The 19,239-nt window shown below is 41.3% G+C and overlaps 1 protein-coding gene across 1 annotated transcript in view; it reads left to right on the forward strand.

Annotated features, from left to right (window-relative positions):
- Window positions 1-19,239, forward strand: part of thsd7ba (thrombospondin, type I, domain containing 7Ba) — a 154,395-nt gene that overhangs the window by 100,139 nt on the left and 35,017 nt on the right. The window contains exons 16-18 of the mRNA XM_053627859.1: window positions 231-422; window positions 3,780-4,046; window positions 5,083-5,261. Coding sequence (XP_053483834.1) covers window positions 231-422; window positions 3,780-4,046; window positions 5,083-5,261 — 638 coding nt within the window. The remainder of the gene's footprint in view (window positions 1-230; window positions 423-3,779; window positions 4,047-5,082; window positions 5,262-19,239) is intronic.

The raw sequence follows: 19,239 nt of genomic DNA on the forward strand, positions 1-19,239 counted from the left end.
AAATGCTGGAGATAATAAATAATAAATACATCGGCTGGATGTCGTGCGTTCAGGTAATGAATGAAACCTGTAATGGAAAATTCCTCGGGTGAAATAATTTCATCAGTCGAAAGCTGTGCCTTCTTTTTTTTTTTCTGATAAATTTTTCAGTTTTTGGCCAAGATTTTGTTGGGGGCTGAAATTCTACAACAGCAATGGACTTATAATTGTGTGTGTGTGTGTGTTATCAGCACTGAGCTGTGTGGATGAGAACGACGAGCTGGTGGGCGTGTCTGAGTGTGTGCGGTGGGCGGGGCCGACGCCACCTCAAGTGCGGAGCTGCTGGATTTCCTGTAAGGACGACTGCACCTTCAGCCCCTGGTCCAAGTTTACAGAGTGTTCAGGCTGTGAAGGGACACGCACCCGCAAACGCAGTGTCACAGGTCAGACACACACACACACACACACACACACACACACACACACACACACACCATGCTGAACTACTGATCAGCAGCCCACTAAGTGTATTGTCCAGACTATGAGATGTATCTTACTGCTCTGTAATTACCGTAACTAATGGAGTAGCACGCCTACCGTAAAAACCCTAATGCACAGGCAGGTAGAATTAAATTAATCCAATTATAACACGTACGTCGATTCTGCACACCAGGACATTTTGGCATCTGTTAGACAATATTTCGGTCTGCAGTGTTGATTTGTTGTTTCCACCACAATACCGGGAAACACACACGTAAACATAAACACGTTCGCGTTAAAACATCCGAGTACGCTGATACTAGTTATCACTCTAAAATACGCAAATAGAAGCTTCTTTTGTCTCAAATCAAAAATAAATACGAGCCGACCAGCGTATGAATCTGGAATGATTGACAGTTGCTTAGGTGTTTTGAACTCTCCGGTATTAACCGACACCCTGGAAGCCCCGCCCCCTTTCAATCAACTTACAGCAGTAACGTTTGGGCCGGTGCTCTCGTCTCGACACTGCTGCGTCGTGCAGAAGGAATAAATAAATTGAATATGGCTCTGAAGTGTGCTATAAATCCTGCCATGCTAACATTCGTTTCTGGGGGGATAAAAGAAATAAGTGTCCTCAAGTCCCAACACTACTGTTAGCATATTGCTATCCTGACGCCTGTAGCCAGGTCCTTATAACGTGAACGCTGAACTAAAGTAACATGAACATTAGAAATTGAGGATACGTATACTCTGGAAAATATAGTAAACTGTCCTCATTGCCATCCTGCTTATTTTTTTTCTGCTTCAGAAGCTGTGATTGTTTTGTTTTGCGGTTGAGATTAGACGAATCCTGCAGTGTCTCATCTTCTGTGAGAAGACACACATGACTTAAGCATCTTTGGGTCTTAATGACACCCAATCGTGAATTTATTTTTTTCTTCTTCTTCTTCGAAAAACAAACGTCGTGAAGCCCGAGAGCAGAGACGGCTCTAATCTCCTGCTGGAACTGTTCACAGTAGGTGATCTTTGAGTATGGAAAATGAGTGTCAAAACCAGAAAATGACTCCACAGTCGCTCGGGAGGAGGCAGAGGGGCGACAGACGGTGATGAGGTTTGGAAAGAGGAGGAAGAAACTTCTTTTTTTCTTTTCTTTTCTTTTACGCTCTCGTGTGCAGCATGGAGAGTATTTGTGCCTTTTGAGCGCTTAGACACCATTTTAACCTCTGTGACTGTGTCCCAAATGCAAGAAGCCATGTCTACTAGTTTAACTAGTGGCCTTAATATAACGTCAGCCGTTCTAAAAATGCTTCTAAGAACGTTTCTCGACTCGTCTCCGTACGATGTAGTCTCAGTAACGAATGCAACTTACAGAAATAAAGTTGAACGTTATCTGTGTTGTATTTAAAATACCGCTGAAGGGTGTGTTCAGTAGACTTTAGTTGATCGCATGTAGGGTGCTAATTCAGAGCCCTATAATCCTAGTGTACTATGTACTGTGTCCTTTGGCATTGGAGTCTAATTTCAGCCGTGTTACTACTGTACACTTCCTTAAGAGTTCTTTGATTGTTCTTTTTGTAGACCTTTAAAGCACAGCTTCCCAGAGAACCCCCTGCCCCGCGTATACGAGTGTTAACCCTGCTCAGAATGGGTTGTTATTTAGCTCATTCACTGACTCAGGTGTGTTAGAGCAGGGAAAACACTACAGTGTGAAAGACAGATGAGTTAGGAACCTGTGCCTTAAAGGTTCTATGTAGAACCCTACAACAGAGTAATTTCCTGTCAGAATGGGTTCCAAGTCAAACCATTTTTTTTGAAAGCTACAACCCTTTAATGATCCAGTGAACTCTAAACACACCATAAGAGTGTATGTTCCTAAGGCTCTTCAGGAATTTCTGCTGCTGTCAGTCGCTTTCCGGTCTTCATCGCTCCAGTGTGGGTGAGCCTGTGCCGACTGCAGCCTCAGGTTCCTGTCCTTGACTGACAGGAGTGGAACCTGATGTGGTCTTCTGCTGTCGTAGCTCATCCAGCTCAGGGTTCGGTGATGTGTTGTGCGTTCTGAGATGTTTTTCTGCTCATCACTGTTGTAAGATGTTTGCAAACGTAAAGTGACAGCGTCACTGAGTGTTACAAAGCGCCGACACTGGAGACTCCTTCCGTACACGCTACATAAACACGTTTCCCCTTACAGAAAACTTCACTGTATCAACGATTACACACGCTTTTTTTATTCATTTGCGTCGAGCGTCCGCTGTACACGTCCGCGTGAATGAGCTGTTACTATAGAAACGATAAGGTACGATATTAGATCGGGTGCATTAATATAAACGTGTGATTTGCAGCGGCGCTACTGTCAGAGCTGCTGTTATAGAGGAACAGTCAACACCTTCTGACCAATCACAATCCAGGATTGAACAGCGCTGTGGTGTAATTTGCTTTAATGTGGTGTAAAGTCTTATAACATTCTCTTGGTATTTGATCTGGGATGAGATGAGCATGCTGAGTGACGCAGGTGGTGAAGTTGACCGATTACGGCTCGATTAAAGCGCAGTATGAGGCTCTCACGTGCCTGAAGGCTAAATTCAGCTGTGATTTCTCAGCTGTGTGAAGTGACTCCCGCGTTTTATGCTATAAATGAAGTGGTGCGTTGGTGATGGTGTGCATGCTAATACGTTATCCACGGTGAAAGACCAAGTGTTGGCAGTATTGATTTAAAAGTACGGAGCTGTTCCAGTTAAACTAGTGCTATAGAAATGTCTTGGGCGGGGACGGGGACGGGGGGGGGGATGAATTATAGTTTATTTGTGGCTGAGATTTTCCTCCTTTGTGCATTCTGATCCTTGCTTTCAGACAGTGTACCTGATATTCCACTGAGGTCCCAGCACTAACCTGACGTTTTAGCCTAGCTTAGATGACATTCGTTTCTCAGAGTGATGTCCGTATAACAATAAAATTGCTGGCTTATGATGGCTAGGAGTTATCGCATGGTGAGCTTCTATCTGGTTTCAACCAAGATCTTTCTGTCGTACACAGTGACCATGTTATTGGATTATTCCACAGTAATGCTGAATTCTGGGTTCTAATTTTCCAGATCGGTTTACAGCAGCTGTGAGAAAGTTCAGCTGCAAGTCACAACTTTATACGAATGCACTCACGTTCATATAAATCATTTCTATAGTAACAATTATTGATAAAGGTTTCTTTAACATTCATCAAAGGAGATTCCCGTGCCAGAGCATTGAAACCGTCAGAGGTAAAACTGGAACTTTAAGTTGTCAGGAGTTTATGAAGATAAAACTATTTCTGTTTTCTCTCCTTCTCAGGGCGGAGCAGGAAGCGAGAGCGCTGTCTGAAGGAGGATTTGTATCCGCTGGTGGAATCTGAGCCGTGTGTGTGTGATGAGTTGATCCCAGAGCCGTGGGGGAACTGGTCGGTGTGTATCCTGCCTAATGCCCCGTCCCCTCTTTTGCCATATGGATGGCGGGGGGAAAAGGAAGTACGTGAGTGTGGGGAGGGAAAACGCTACCATGCAATGGCCTGCCTCGACCAGAAGGGACGCCTTCTTGACCCATCTCAATGTGCAGAGACAGGTCAGTCTAACCGCTCATATCACCCCAGGGTGTTATTCTCATTCCACTCTAAGCTGGAGAATGATCTGCACCCCTTCAAAGATACTATCCCAACGATCATAGATACTGTTCCCCTGGCTGAAATGACCCATGTGCTTACCTCTGTTACACTTAAACTTGTTTTTTAATTGCTCTTAACTGCTCCTGTAAAAAAAAAAAACAAAAAAAAAACAGTCTGACCAGTATTGCTTGCCTTTGCAGAATGTCTGACGAGCCCTACTTGCTCCCACACCAATTCAGATCAATGCTACCAATTTCCACCAAAAGTCTGACCAATTCCACCCTCTCTCTGTGAAAGACTAACCAACCCCACCTGCTTCCAGAGCAGTCAGACTAAGCCTACTGTCCCTCAAACAAAGTCTAACCAATCCCTCACACTCCCACGTAAAGGATGATCAATCCCGACTACTCCCGAGAATTCTGCCGGAATTCCATTTACTCACACAGAAAGTCTGACCGATCCTGACTACTCACTCAAAGTCTAACGAATCCCACCCTCTCTCCAAATACGTTTGACCAGTCCCTTCCTGCTCCCACAGAATGTCTGACCAATCCATATCACCTCCACAGAAACTCGGACTAATCCCTACCATTTCTGCAGAAAGCCTGACCAATCCCCCACACTCCCACTTCACCCTATTAGACTCTTACTCAGGACTCTGTGTTCAGTAGGGAAGACCTGTATCCAGTGTTAAGGATTCAGCAGAAAACCTTCTCCATTCCTTCACTTTCCCCTTTTCTTTCCACACAACCTCTTTTTTCCCCCGTCCTCTCTCTCTTCCCTTTCTCTATGTCTCACAATGTATTTATCCTTTTTGCCATTTTTCTCATCCTTGCTTTCTCTCTGAGGGACAGGATACACACAGCCATCTTCATTAAATAAATATTGACCTTTTCCCACTGTTCTATACTCTCTTCCAGCACCAAGCAAGTCTTCTTATTTCCTTCCACATCCCTCTGTCTCTCTCCCGGACTCTTCTTTTCCTCTCTCCTCCAGAGTTACAGGAGGAAGCATGCTCCGTCCCCTGTCCCCTGGACTGTCGTCTTAGCTCCTGGTCGACCTGGTCCCCCTGCACTGTGTCCTGTGGCAGCGGACTGAGAGTTCGCTCCAGATGGCTGCGGGAGAAACCGTTTAACGGGGGACGGCCCTGTCCCAAACTTGACCTGAAGAATCAGGTGAGGTGTGAGGGAGACAGGACACACTCCCTGGCGAACAAACCCAGTCTAACAATTGCACAATTATAAGACAGATAAACCACATAGTGTGCGAAGTTCTGATTGGTAGAGGTTAGGACTAGGGGTGGAGTTAATGCTCGTACAGTAGCTTTAATCACAACTTACAACAGATTTGATTACCACTTTCAGTTATTTTCACTTTGTAGGCTTTATATACTGCTAAGCATAAAATACCGCTTTACGTTACACAGTATAATTGTTTAGCAACATAAGCTACATAAAAGCAGTATTGTACTAATTTTATCCAGTTTATACTAGTTAATCCTTAATCCAAACATTACCGCACTTTACCTCAATAGCAGTACCAATCTGGCATTGTCTTGCTAAGCAGCAAACTGGCTAAAGTTTGCTAAACTGTGAATTTAAAATAAAACCAGTGGCCATATTTTCTAGCAAGCTGCAACCAGATAGATGGCTAATGATAACACTGCCTCTGTAGTACTAGCTATATGACCTTTTAATAGCTAGCCAATAATACGCGAACTGACATTAGGCCAGTTAAAGTCTGATGTCATTAAAATCAGGCTAGCTAATGTTAAAGCAACCAGCAGCCAACTTCTCTATCAAGCTAGCGCACTCGATGGCTTAAGAAATTCACACATTACCTGTCTAGAAATGTCTTTCATTTCTAAAAAAATAAAACAAAAAACAAGAATTGCAAGCGGGTTTCTCTTTGTAAATTGAAACATGACCGACGTTGTGCACTCAGTCATCTTTAAATAACAGTCAGATTTAATGAGATTTAAAAAAAAAAAAAAAGTTTGATTAGAGAAGAACAGCGAGGGTTCATGAAGTATAAATGTCATTCCTGATTAGCCGTAGCCGAATCTGATTAATAACAATAATGAAAAAAAATCTGTCTTATCCTGAGTTGTATGTTTTGTATTAAACGAAGGCGTAAAGTAAGTCTGATAGCAGTTTTTTTAATTTTTATACTAAATACGGTTCCAGCGTTTAGACCTCATTGTAACCATGGAAACTGAGTTGAACAGCGATCACCATACAGCGCGTACTGTATATGCATGACACTATAGTGTTGCTTACCAGGCTATTAGTTTAAAAATAATAATGTACAAGATTTTATCCAACACCTACATTGCCCGTTTTTTTTTTTTTTTTTGTAATTAATTCTGTGAAATTATTACATAGTTAAGAAAAACGTTTTAGACTGATAAAACGGTAAGTGTTTTAGTAAGTAATGGCGGTGTAAGTCGAGTCTGTGTTGTTGTTGTTGAGTTTTTTTTTGTTGTTGTTGTTTTTTATAAACAATTCTAACAGTATGAAGGACAGAACTGGTGTCATTCCAGACTTATTAAAATTCCCATGAGTCTGCTTGGCAAGAGAAGAGAACGCTCATGGGAATCTGTAGAGGCGATGATTGCCACTATTAAAGCTGATTTATTTTCTCCTCCACGCTGAGGGTGTTACGTAATTAAGCTGAAATGTTGAGTTCGGAGACTACATTCGAATTGATGTAGGATTAGCGGTGTAATGTTTTTACTACACAGCTGATTTTACTACACACCTCTGTCAGGCCTGAGATCTCTCTCTGTCAGTAAGCGCACCTACACAGGATCAGCGTTTGCATTCATCCATCACGAAGCTCATGCTGATGGAACGCCATCCGAGTGATTAGCGTGTTTTTTTATTTACCGTGACACTACGCCATAAAGACGTGTTTGAATGCATAGATCATTTTGTAGTTCTGTCTGTCTTTTTGTCCTTTGGAAATGTGACATTTTGTCATGCTACAAATAATTAGCCAGCGAGCGACTAGTGAGAGTCTGTGCTCCGTCACAGATGAGGGCTCTGATTGGTTGTGCTGTCAGATTGTTGGTGGAAAGTGAATTCGACTGAACGTAGTGCTAAGATGTCAAATCCAAGCTGCGCTTCTCTTTACTTAAGGAAACAGTGGCTTTGCCGTTGTAGATGGCCTAAGTCAGGTCTTACCAAGAGAGTGTAGACATTCTTTCTATCCTTATATCAGGAATATGAGGGCGTGGTGGCTTAGCTTGCATGCTCTACCTGTGCTTCGGGGGTTTCCTCTGGATAGTCCAGTTTCCTCCTTAAAAGAGGAAAGTCCAAAGATGTGCGTCATCGACTGATTGGCGTTTCCAAATTGTCTGTGGTGTGTGAATGGGTGTGTGGGCGTGTGAGTGGTTGGAACCCCATCCAGGGTTCCCTGGGAAAGGCTCCAGGCTCCCCACGACGCTGTGTAAGATAAGCAGTGCAGAAAATAGATGGAAGGATGGCCGGATAATACAAAACTCATCCAAAATTACCGCATCTCCATATTTTAAAATCTGGGTAAATACGTTGCTGTGAGCGATGCAGAAACCCATACTGATATTTTCTCTCTGGAACATCCTTAAACCTGAACTTGAGGTTTTTTTCATCAATTATTTATTTATTTATTCTTTAATCAGCTTGTTGTCTCTGGCTCCTTGTTCATTCTCATACTAATGGATAATGCACTTTCATTTAGCGCAGCATGCTGAAGCACGCGCTTTCATTATTACTCTGGACCTAAACAAGCATCAGCACTATTACTTTAATGGAGATGTGTTTTTTTATCCCCAATTTACTGAAGCTGCTACAGGAACGTAGAAAAACAAACCGGCCCTCGGAATAAGAGCGTAACGAGTCCGTTAGTGTTTTTCTGTAGTTGGTCATTTTCTGTCCTGAAAAGATCATTACGAGCATTTGGGCTGATGAAAGGAATGTTTCTCTTCTTTTTTTTCTTTCTCCCTCTGTCCAGTCACTGATGACTCTCTGCCTCGGTTAATTAGTTAGTATACCTACTGCGTAATATGATGTATATCTGCGGCAAAATCAAGCAAACCAGGACCGAGCAAAAGTGAACGTCTTTTTACTAGCTGCCCAGATGTTCAAGCTCCTCAATCCGTGAAGAGTCTCGTCATGTAACGTGATTGCTCTTTCGTCCTTAAATTCACAAAAATAGTATGTGTATTCCAAGATACACGGATCAAGAAGACCTTCTTAAATTGGGGATTTTCAGACATTTTGCAACCAGGGACCCAAGAACAAGAACATTCTGTTTATTAATGAGATCTATAATGCTTTTTATTCCTGACATTTCCACAGACAGAAGGTTACAGTAGGTGAGAGTTGTCATGCTTTGGTCAGTGTGCGTAGCTAGTGCAGCTAGCTTGCAATGCTAATCTAATCTATAAGCTGAAGAGGCCACGCCCACAAGTGACGACCGTAGTAGTCGCTACACCTCCACAAGCGACACACGGGCGCCCTAGTGTGTGTACAGCAACGTCTCTTGTTTATTTTCTTGTTAGCGTTCGAGCCATGGTGGTGTTGCATCATGTGACGGATCGCTGCCTCGGTACTCTGTAAAAGATCTTCCAGTAAAAGTTTTTCCTACAGTGATTGCAAGCTGATGATGACCGTGTTCTGTGGACCGATCCAAACACTTTGGCCGAAATCTATAGCACTATGTTTAGAGAGAAAACACTGCACACCTACACCAATCCCACCTATCCCAGCTGTGAGGCATGGTGGTGGGAGTATCATTATCTGGAATAAGCTAGACTTTCTTCTCATCGCTACAAGAAATCCATGGTGGAGGTTAATGTTGATACATAATGTAGAATGTTCTGATGAACAGAAAGCCTTTGATCCTTTTGTTTGTTTGTGAGAATATTATTACAGCAAACTTGGGTCCGGGTCATAAATGAGTCAGGGAAGTTGTAGTCAGGAGCTCTGTACGCACGACTAGTCTGTAAAGGTGTGTAGAGGTCAGCATGCAGATGACGCCGGAGAGCGTGCAAACAGATATAGCCGCGTTCCTCTGGTGTGATTAGCACAGATGGCAAAATGGACGCTAACGGTCTTTATGTGGCCTCTGGATCGAGTTTGGCCTGGATAATGTCTCGTCTGCTCTCGACGAGGGTGAGATGAATGCTTATTGGTTACAGTTTGCAAATGAGAGTGCTCTGTGTGTGTGTGTGTGTGTGTGTGTGGACGCCGTGGGAGGTTATCAGCCGAGCCGTACGCATAAATGTGAGCGTGTGTATTATGTGTATCTGGGAGGCAAGCTGGGTAAATGCCATTCAGGTGAAGTGGAAGGTCATGAAGCTGAGTTCTACTAAAAGGCATAAATGTAAGTGTGTGTGTGTGTGAGAGAGAGAGAGAGCGAGAGAGAGAGAGAGAGAGAGAGAGATAAAACCACAATAGGAATGTTATAAATTGACCTACTGTATTTGTAATGCTGGCTGTGTACTATGTTTCACATTATGGTTAAAAATGATGGCCTTTTTTTTAATTGGCACAAATGTATGTATTAAATCATACCTGTAGTTACGGTAGTTTAATTTGTCCGTGAGTTTAGAGCAGCTGTGTGGTTTAAAGAAGTTACGGTGGAAAAAAAGTATGTGCACCCCTGACCATCACATGTCCCATGTGCGCTTGTTGAACATCATGTTCCAGATTTATTCCCCCTGCGGTTGTTGTTATAATAATGCGCTCCACTCTTCAGCGAAGGCTTTCCACTAGATTTTGGGGCGTGGCCGTGGGGATTTGTGTTCCTTCTGCTACAAGAGCGTTAGTGAGGTTGAGGTCAGACACTGATGTTGTGATGGTGAGGAGGTTCCAGTTCATCCCAAAGGTGTTCAGTGGGGTTGAGGTCAGGGATCTGTGCAGGACACTCGAGTTCTTCTACCTTCTTCCAACTTTCACACACCACGTCCTGCCAGAGAAAACCAAACAACAGCAAAAAAGAGAATACCAAGCAAAGAGAAAACCAAACAAAAGAAAGATTTTTCATCATGATAAAAGATTCACCTTCCTCTGCGTCTCCTTTTGGGAGTAAAGAATTGGGAGCAGCTCTAAAGAATTTCCATGAATTCTTCCTTCATATCTCGGTATGTGGGATGGCTGGTGAGGCGAAGCTTTATGAACAGACCTCGTATCTCATCTTATGAATACTGACATAAGCTGCTCATATATACTCATGCATTATTCTTTAAATGTGTTATTCAGGCTGTGTGGATTATTGCAATTCCTTTATCAACTCCAGCTGTGCTGCTTCTTAGCAACATCTAAACCCCCCCCCCCCCACCACCACCACCACCACCAAAAAAATAAATAAAAATACTGTATTACGCTTAATAATAAGGCTCTCTACTCTCATTCTCTACTAATCCCTGTGCACTCATATATTCCTCTTGTGCCTTGTTTATAATCCTTCCATATAGGGTTCATAATCTCAGCACTCACAACGTTTTATGTGTAAGGCAGTCCCACACACACACACACACACACACTCCATCGTTAACACTAAGTCGAACACTTTTCTCGAATTTATCTTTGAATTTATCTGTTCATGTCAATATCTTATTCACATATAATATCTTATATAGAATTCAGACGTGATTAAAGTGCGGGCTTGAGCGCTAACCAGAAGTTACTTGAGACATGGGGTGGAGCGTATCTAACACAGAGGTGGGTCTCGGTTATGTTCGTTGCGTGATATCAGCTTGAGTGAGGAGCAGTATTAAGTCCAGCACCACTGTCTGATAGTTCGATGTCACACCGATATTTATACGTAAATACGACACTGTTAATGCTCTATTAATGTATGTTTGTTTTTTTTCTCACAGAGGACATCAATGTAGACATTATTATCTCTAGGCTTAAATATTTTAAGGATAAGATGATAAATAAGGTTTAAAGTAAGCTGTAAGCGTAGCAGAGTGCTTAATGGCTGATTATTTCCACATGATCTACGTCATGTTGGAATTCACTGTACGTTTTGGGCTATAAATACACTACATGTATAAATGTATCCTGCATCCTGCGTACAAGTTGTGTCGGAGCACAATAAAAATAAAGCCTAACAACCTGTGCTGGATCAAGTGCTATTCTACGTGCTGCTGAATGAGTGTGGAAGTCGGTTTGGTAAATTAAACCAGCGATTAATCTGATCGTTACAGCTAGGACTTTTCACACTCGCCATCTTCCCGTTCATATATCGTTGTATTAGTCTTTTTATTTATTTGTTTATTTCATTTATAAATTCTCTTACTTTTGTCGTTCATCCCATACATCCCGTCTCGTACGTTTACACTCAAGAAAAAGAAAAATCTGGCAACCTGAACGACACGCAGGTGATTTTTTAACGAACTCAACGTCGCATCACTTTTGAACTTAAAGTCGCGATCTCTGACTTTGGACTCTTATGATAATAGTATTACTGTTATTATGCACGACTTTTGAAATATTCATGAAGACAAACCTTCAGTCATGTTGCATCGTGACTGCTGTTTCAGCATTTACATAATTAACATATAATCCATAATATGTTTAAGATGTAAGTCATTTATAATATATCTGAAAAAAAAAATTGTATGAGATAAAGAATTATTATCGTATATGATAGAAAAACATGGTCATGAGTCACACCTCAGAGATCGCTCAGATACTCTATGGACGCTCAGTGCTTGGCCCCGCACTTTCCTCCAGCAAATTACGAAATGCTGATGTATTATATTAATAACAACGGGATGGAATGTTATTCTGGAAATGGTAATTGTATTTCAGGATGGTGAAATAAAATTAGTTCTTGGTAATGCGATGAGACATTTGGGCCCTGCTGTACAGACGCCATTTTCATAACTCTGTCGGTGGGCCGCTCATTAGATACGCGTGCAGGAAGCGATGACGGTGAAATAATTCATCGGGTTTGAAGGAAGTTCACAATCACGCTTAAGGTGATGCGTACGAGGTGAATCAGCCGCTGATACACCACCTGACCAATTAATATGGCAACATCCATTGAGCTAACCAAGTGAGAGAGTTTTATTAAATGTGATGATGTTGTCCAGGGGCAGTTTGCGCAGGTGAAGACGATTCAGACGGAATTACCTGCGCATAGTTCACGCCTGTTTTTTTTTTTTTTTTCCCTTGGGTAGTTTATTTGTTCTGTCTGGACCAGGGGTTCTCAAACCAGCCATCAGGCGCTCAATCTCCTCGCACAACACAGGAACAGTGGACCATCAGGTGGGCCTTCATGACTGTTTGAGAACCAGTGGTCTAGACATGGTTTAAATCAAGTACTTGTCTTTATTTGTCGTTCGAGACTGATTGTTAATTTCCCGTAACAGCAGCTCTGACAGTAGCGCAGGTTTATATTAATGCGCACGATACGATAACACCTTATCGTTTCTGTAGTAACCGCTCACTCACTTGGACATGTACGGAGGATGCTCCACATGATCGAAGACTGATAATAAACGTAACTTGTTGGTTAACAAGGAGAGATTATGTTTATGTAAAATTTATGGAAGGAGTCTCCAGTGTCAGCACTTTGTACCTGTTATGGCGCTTTATAAAGTTTCACAGCATGAGAGAGACTTAGGACAGAGGAGTTTTTGCTTTCTAGTTTCTCTATAAAATGGCAATCTGAGAGAGAGAGAGCGAGAGAGAGAGAGAGAGAGAGAGAGAGAGAGAGAGAGAGAGAGAGAGAGAGAGAGAGAAGATGCTGGTGAGGAAATGAGCTTGTCTCATGGACGTTCCACAACATTACATCTAACTATAGCCAATTAAAACGTGTGATGTGTCTTTCGTTAATAAATAAAACATTACAAGAGCACCATGGCGTGTATTATGTTTATATATCAGCACGGGCTATCGTGTGTTATTCCTTACATGAATAATGGACTTCATTTCAAAGTCAGAATCACGGAACATTAAGTCACGTCTGGGTTTTGGCCGAAGCTTTACTTCAGGACATTAAAGGACGCAGGGATAGAAATCAAAGCTCTGTGATATTTATGTAGCTGTGATATAAAACAGGTCTAAATTGGAGTGTATTTCTCTCTGTATCTCCCTTTCCTTCTTCTGTCTTTTTATCTCCTTGTCAGTTTTCCCCTTCCATCTTCTGTTCTTTATCTCCCTCTGTGCCGCTCCTTTCTCTTTTACCCTCTTTTATCTTTACCTCTGCAGTCATGTTCTTTATGCTCTACGGGTTCCCATGACAAAAACAAGGTTCTAACCCGTCAAATCCTTCTTACACCTTTGGGCTTGGAGTTTGGTACATGACTAAAAGCAGCATTTTAAAGTAAAAGTTCAAGCAAATATGAAATGTGTTCCTCTTACTGCAAATGTTGTCAGTGTTTTTCTCCTTTTCCCGAAAAATAAGACACAATAAATCAATAAATTCATGTCATATGTATGGGGGAAAATAGCTATATATATATATATATATATATATATATATATATATATATATATATATATATATTGTGAACATGACTTGTAAGACTAAATGGAGTTAAAAAAAATAATAATTAATGAGTTTAAAAAAATTACAACCTCATGAAACATGAAAATAAGTGAATCGTTTGTAAATATCCCAAGAAAATGAGTGAATCATTTGTAAATATCACGTGACAATAAGTGAATCATTTGTAAATATCATGTGAAAATATCATGTGAAAATAAGTGAATCATTTGTAAATATCACGTGAAAATAAGAAAATCATTTGTAAATATCACCTGAAAATAAGTGAATCATTTGTAAATATTACGTGAAAATAAATGAATCATTTGTAAATATCACCTGAAAATAAGTGAATCATTTGAAAAAGTACACGTGAAAATAAGTGAATCATTTGTAAATATCACGTGAAAATAAGTGAATCATTTGTAAATATCACGTGACAATAAGTGAATCATTTGTAAATATCACATGACAATAAGTGAATCATTTGTAAATATCACGTGAAAATAAGTGAATCATTTGTAAAAAAAAAAAAAAAAATCATTAAAAAGTGAATAATTTATAATATAAATAAATAAATAAATCAGATGAGAAAATAAATGAATCATGTAGGAAACAATCCCATGTAAATAATCATGTAAAAATAAATGATTCATGAGGGGAAAACTAGGATGATTTGCACAGGCATGGTTGTACACCACTAATTTAGCCGACACGTTAGCTTCTCTAACCTTGTAGCATCGGTTCAAATCTAGATATGCTAATTTCACACACCAAATGAGTCTTAGATGATAAACTGTAATTCACATGTATTATTAGTGATAATAATGAAGTATGGTGATGTTTGTGGTGAAGTCACAGTACTGAAGCAATGAGAGACTAGGAAAGTTGTCAAAGAAGCCATTTTCTGATCAGATTTCTGATATGGAGAATTTTTCTAGCATCCAGAACATTCTGTCTCTTCATGCTATAATTACATCTTTTTTGCCCACACATCTGTAACACCTAGCTGATGGAGCTCGGGTGATTGCTAGATGGTTCTCGCTGCTTCACTTTCCACAGTGACTCAGGCAGAGAAGAGCAGATTGATATTCTTATCTCGCCATGCGGTCCTCTGCTGAATGGAGAGGCACATCAGGGCTGTTAGCCAAGAACCAAACGTGCCCACAACAATGTAGAGTGTCTTTTCCATGACACAGGAGGCAGGAATATTCATCCCAAAACTGATTGAAGTTAAAATAGGATAGAAGGCAAGAAAATATTGCTCAGGAGATTGGAAATGTCGAGGAGAAGGTAGGAATAATTGTTTATAACTCAGGAAGTACAAAATATTCTAGAACAAGAGGCAGGAATAAGTGTAGAATAGGAGGTGGGAATAATCATAGTTAAGGAGGGGTAGGGAATATTTATAGTATAAAAGGGTGGGAATAATCATAATGCAAGATTCAGGAAAAATTATACTGCAGAAGTTGGGAATAATTGTACAACACGAGGTGGGAATAGTCATAGTGTAGGTGTAGGAGGTGGGAATTAATTGAATTAGTGGATTAGGCAGTGGGAATGGTTGTGGTGTAGGAGGTAGGAATGATAGAGGTACAGGAGGGGGAGGGATCTAGGCAGTCAGCACAAGAGACAGGAATAATTGTGGTGTAGGGATGGTATAATAACTAGTACATGGGAGGGGGGGGGGTAAGGGTGGTGCAAGAAGTGGGAGCAATCATAGCAACGGATGGAGGAATAATCAGGACAGAAGGCGAGTGATTGTAGTGTAGGAGATATGAATATCTGTTGTACTGTTCTTTGAGATTACTGATTTTAGGATTACAGGTTTTAGGTGCAGAATGATACCGGGGGAATGGATTTATTTTTATACTCGAGTTTTGTAACATGCCTGCTGTGTTTACCTGCGTTTTTTGTTCGCACTACATTTCAGCATCTGCTACAGCACCCCCTAGTGCCTCCATGGCAAATTCACTGTTCCACTCCCATGCTTCAGCGTTTTCTTTCTCCTGAGGCTCGGATTCGTGTTCTGCTTCAGGTTTTATATGACTTGGAGCATTCTCATTGCCCACTTTGCAATCCGGATGCCATATGGCCACCATCAGGAACACCAGAGTGTTCATTCAGCCTGAATAATTTAACAAGGCTTGCAAATGTGCGCTCAGAAACAATCAGCTCAGAGCAGAATATAATGGAGGGAGGAAGTGAGCAGACATGCAACTTTTAGCCAAGAATAATTAATTCACCGACTTTACATTCCCGAAGCACTTGAAGCAGCGGCGAGATTGTGACTAGCATGCTAGTGCCGTAATTTCAAGACGGGAAACTACTTCTTCATGCAGTGCAGCATAACCCTGACGATAAAGTGCGCCTAGGGGCTGCATGATGGCAAACCCACGGAAATGTTCTTACTGTAGCTTCTCTGTCGCATCCCCTGAAATTATTTGCAAAATCTCTCAATGAAATGAAGGAAACGTTCTGGTCATGTACGTACATTACAGTCTATGATGTGAGCGCTACCTCACTACAGCCACGCCTACTACTAATCAGTGTGGCTTTTTGGCTTTCTCATAATTGAATGCTTTCATGGTTTAGATTCAAACACGTTATTGAGGATCATTGATTCTGAACTGATTGAAATCACCAAGCAACTGATCAGAAGAGAGTATTTTCCATGGTCAGGATGTACCGGGTGTTTTATGGAGAACGTTAGTGTTCGTGTTGTTGATTAAATGTTGCTGTTGTTTTTCGGGGTTTGTGTTTTATGGAGAACATTCATCATAGTAAATGCGACAAACCCTCCTTTTTTTTTTTTTTTTTCCTTTCATTCCTGCCAGCTTGGCATTTTTTTCTTTGTTGGAACATAATTCTGTAATTTTAGATGTCTTGCTGAAGGCCCAGAAGCATTATTATTGTTATTTATTTATTTATTTATTTATTATATGAAGCTCACATGGTTGTGTAGTGAGCTAAGAGCGAGCACAGTCCTCTCTGCATGTTTTATGTTTTATGTCGTAATCCTTAATAGCGCGGATCCTTTTAGGCATGATGAGACGGGGAGTGGTCTTTTAAGTGCATCCTCACACTCTTTACAACTAAATCAATATGTTTTCCATTTACAATGTGATCGGCGCTCCTACATGTGGGCTGAGGAGTGTATTAACACGTATTCTCTCTGTCGGATTGCCCTCTCAGTCGTTTGTCTGGGAGGGAGGTGAGTGCATAAGGCCAAGATTGATGAAAAACAAAGCCTATTTATTTTTATTAAATGACCCGGAGATCATCGGTAAATTACCTGACGGGCCTGAGACTGAAAGAGCCATGTAGAGGACGTACGATGTGCTCTTATAGGAAAGTCGTCCTGAGGCTTTTGTATTTGGATCTGTCTGTAGTTACATGTTCTGTGAAACGAGCCAGTTCCTGTTCTCACTGACGTTATTGCAGCTATTATAACACATCTATTATAACAGTCATATTATTCCCTCACCAGCCCTCTCTTTATTCTCTTTCTTGAAGTTAAGACAAAAAAAAAATAGCATACTCCTCTGTCCTGAATACTTATTCATGTCTGAAACCTTAATGATTTTGTAAATGGCACATTTATATAGCACTTTTATCCAAAGCACTTTACACTGTGTCTCATTCACACGCACACACACACACACACACACACACACACACACACACCAATGGTGGCAGAGCTGCCACGCACGGCGCTAACTTGCCATCGGGAGCAACTTGGGGTTCAGTGTCTTGCGCAAGGACACTTCGGCATGTGGAGTCATGTGGGGTCATGTGGGGTCACCTGGGCCGGGAATCGAACCGCCAACCCTACGATTACCTTAATCGATACCCTTTGTCTGTTACAATGCTCTCGAAATATGTGTCCCTAAGAATACAGGACCTGGGAACATACAGTTTTACCCCTGGAATGTAGTAGCATTTAGAAATAGGAACCTGGAACAAATTACCTTAAACAATAGGCCCTTAGGAACATAGGGCACTGGGAGTACAAAACTCTGGGAACACTGGGTCTGGGTAAATAGGACCTCATAATTTTAGGACCCTGGGAATAAAAAAAACCCAAGAATATATTGGGATGTAGGGAATATAGGATTCTGGGAACACAGTATCATGAAAATATATAACTTTGGGAATATACAGGATCCTGGGAGTATAGGACCTTGACGAATACTATAATCAATCAATAAATAAATCTTAATGCTTTGCATTAAGCACGGTGGCTTAGTGGTTAGCATGTTTGCCTTGCACCTGCAGGGTTGGCTGTTCGAGTCTCGTCTCCGCCCTGTGTGCTCAGAATTTGTATGTTCTCCTCATGCTGCGGGGGTTTCCTGCAGGTACTCTGGTTTCCTCCCCCAATCCGAAGACATTGTTGGCTGATTTGGCATTTACAAATTGTCCGTAATGTGTGATTGGGTCTGTGAGATGGGTTGGCACCCTGTCCAGGGTCCCCTGGGAGAGGCTCCAGGCTCCCCGGGACGCTGTGTAGGATAAGAGGTACAGAAAATGGATGGATATCAGGAATATTATTCTCCCTGTGTAAGATACAATAAAACACTGAAGTGGCTACCAAGGCTTTAAACACACACACACACACACACACCGACCGGCCAGACTGACACGTCCCTTTGCATTTCCAGTCTATTTTTCAGTCGCCCCTTGGAGCTTCATTCTCTGTTGGAGCTGCTCCAATGTGCAGATGTTTTTCTGTTCTCTGCAGTGTTACAGTGGCTACACAAACACACACACACACACACACACACACACACACAAAACACCTTTATCAACTAATTAGAGTAACAGAAGCACAACTGTGTGAAAATTGTGAATATTAAACAGCCCCTCGCGATGGAATCCTCTTCTTTGATGAAAAGGTCAGTGGCGCTGCGGAGCGTAATTATCAGCCACTCTCTAATCATGATTTACTTTCTGATATTGTAATTAATTAAGGGCTAATGGAGAGAAATGATGTTTGCTTCTGCACCTTCATCTGAGGTCAGCGAGCAGAATTTGTGAAATTAATCATCACTTATAGCAAGTATATGTGTATGTGTGTGTGTGTGTGCGTGTGTGTGTGTGTGTGTGTGTGTGTTTGTGTGCGTGAGACAGAGCAAGTTAAAATATTCATTTATCTCCTGCTCAGCTAATTTTCTATACGGATACTGACCTTTCCATTAGAGCTGTTTCTATTATACTGAATTAATTGCAGTTTGTAAAATCAGTCTGTTTAAATATATAAAGTTTTAGAGTCTGTGTGTGTGTGTGTGTGTGTGTGTGTGTGTGTGTGTGTGTGAGGGGGTTCAAAGTTTATATTAGCTTTTATGAATCTAAGTAAAGACCATAAAAGGGACTAGTCTGGACATCTGGACTAGTCAAAAATGAATAAATCCCAACAGATTATATAATAGAGTTCGAACATCTGCGTGGAAAGATCCCGTTATCCGAGTACGGACCCGAGTAGGTTCTGAGAGTCTGAGTAGGGTCGGAAGTACGGTCCAAGGGCTTCATTTATCAAACAGTATGCAAACAAATTCATTTGTCAATTGTTTGCAGGAGCATTTAAAAGAATCGACTTCTGAAATCAGGTTTATTCTGTAAATGAATTTGCAGGTGTAGGCAGAGAGAGGGGGAAAAAAAAAGAGGCTA

The sequence above is a fragment of the Ictalurus furcatus genome, chromosome 6 (genome assembly GCF_023375685.1).
Source record: "Ictalurus furcatus strain D&B chromosome 6, Billie_1.0, whole genome shotgun sequence".
Lineage (NCBI taxonomy): Eukaryota > Metazoa > Chordata > Actinopteri > Siluriformes > Ictaluridae > Ictalurus > Ictalurus furcatus.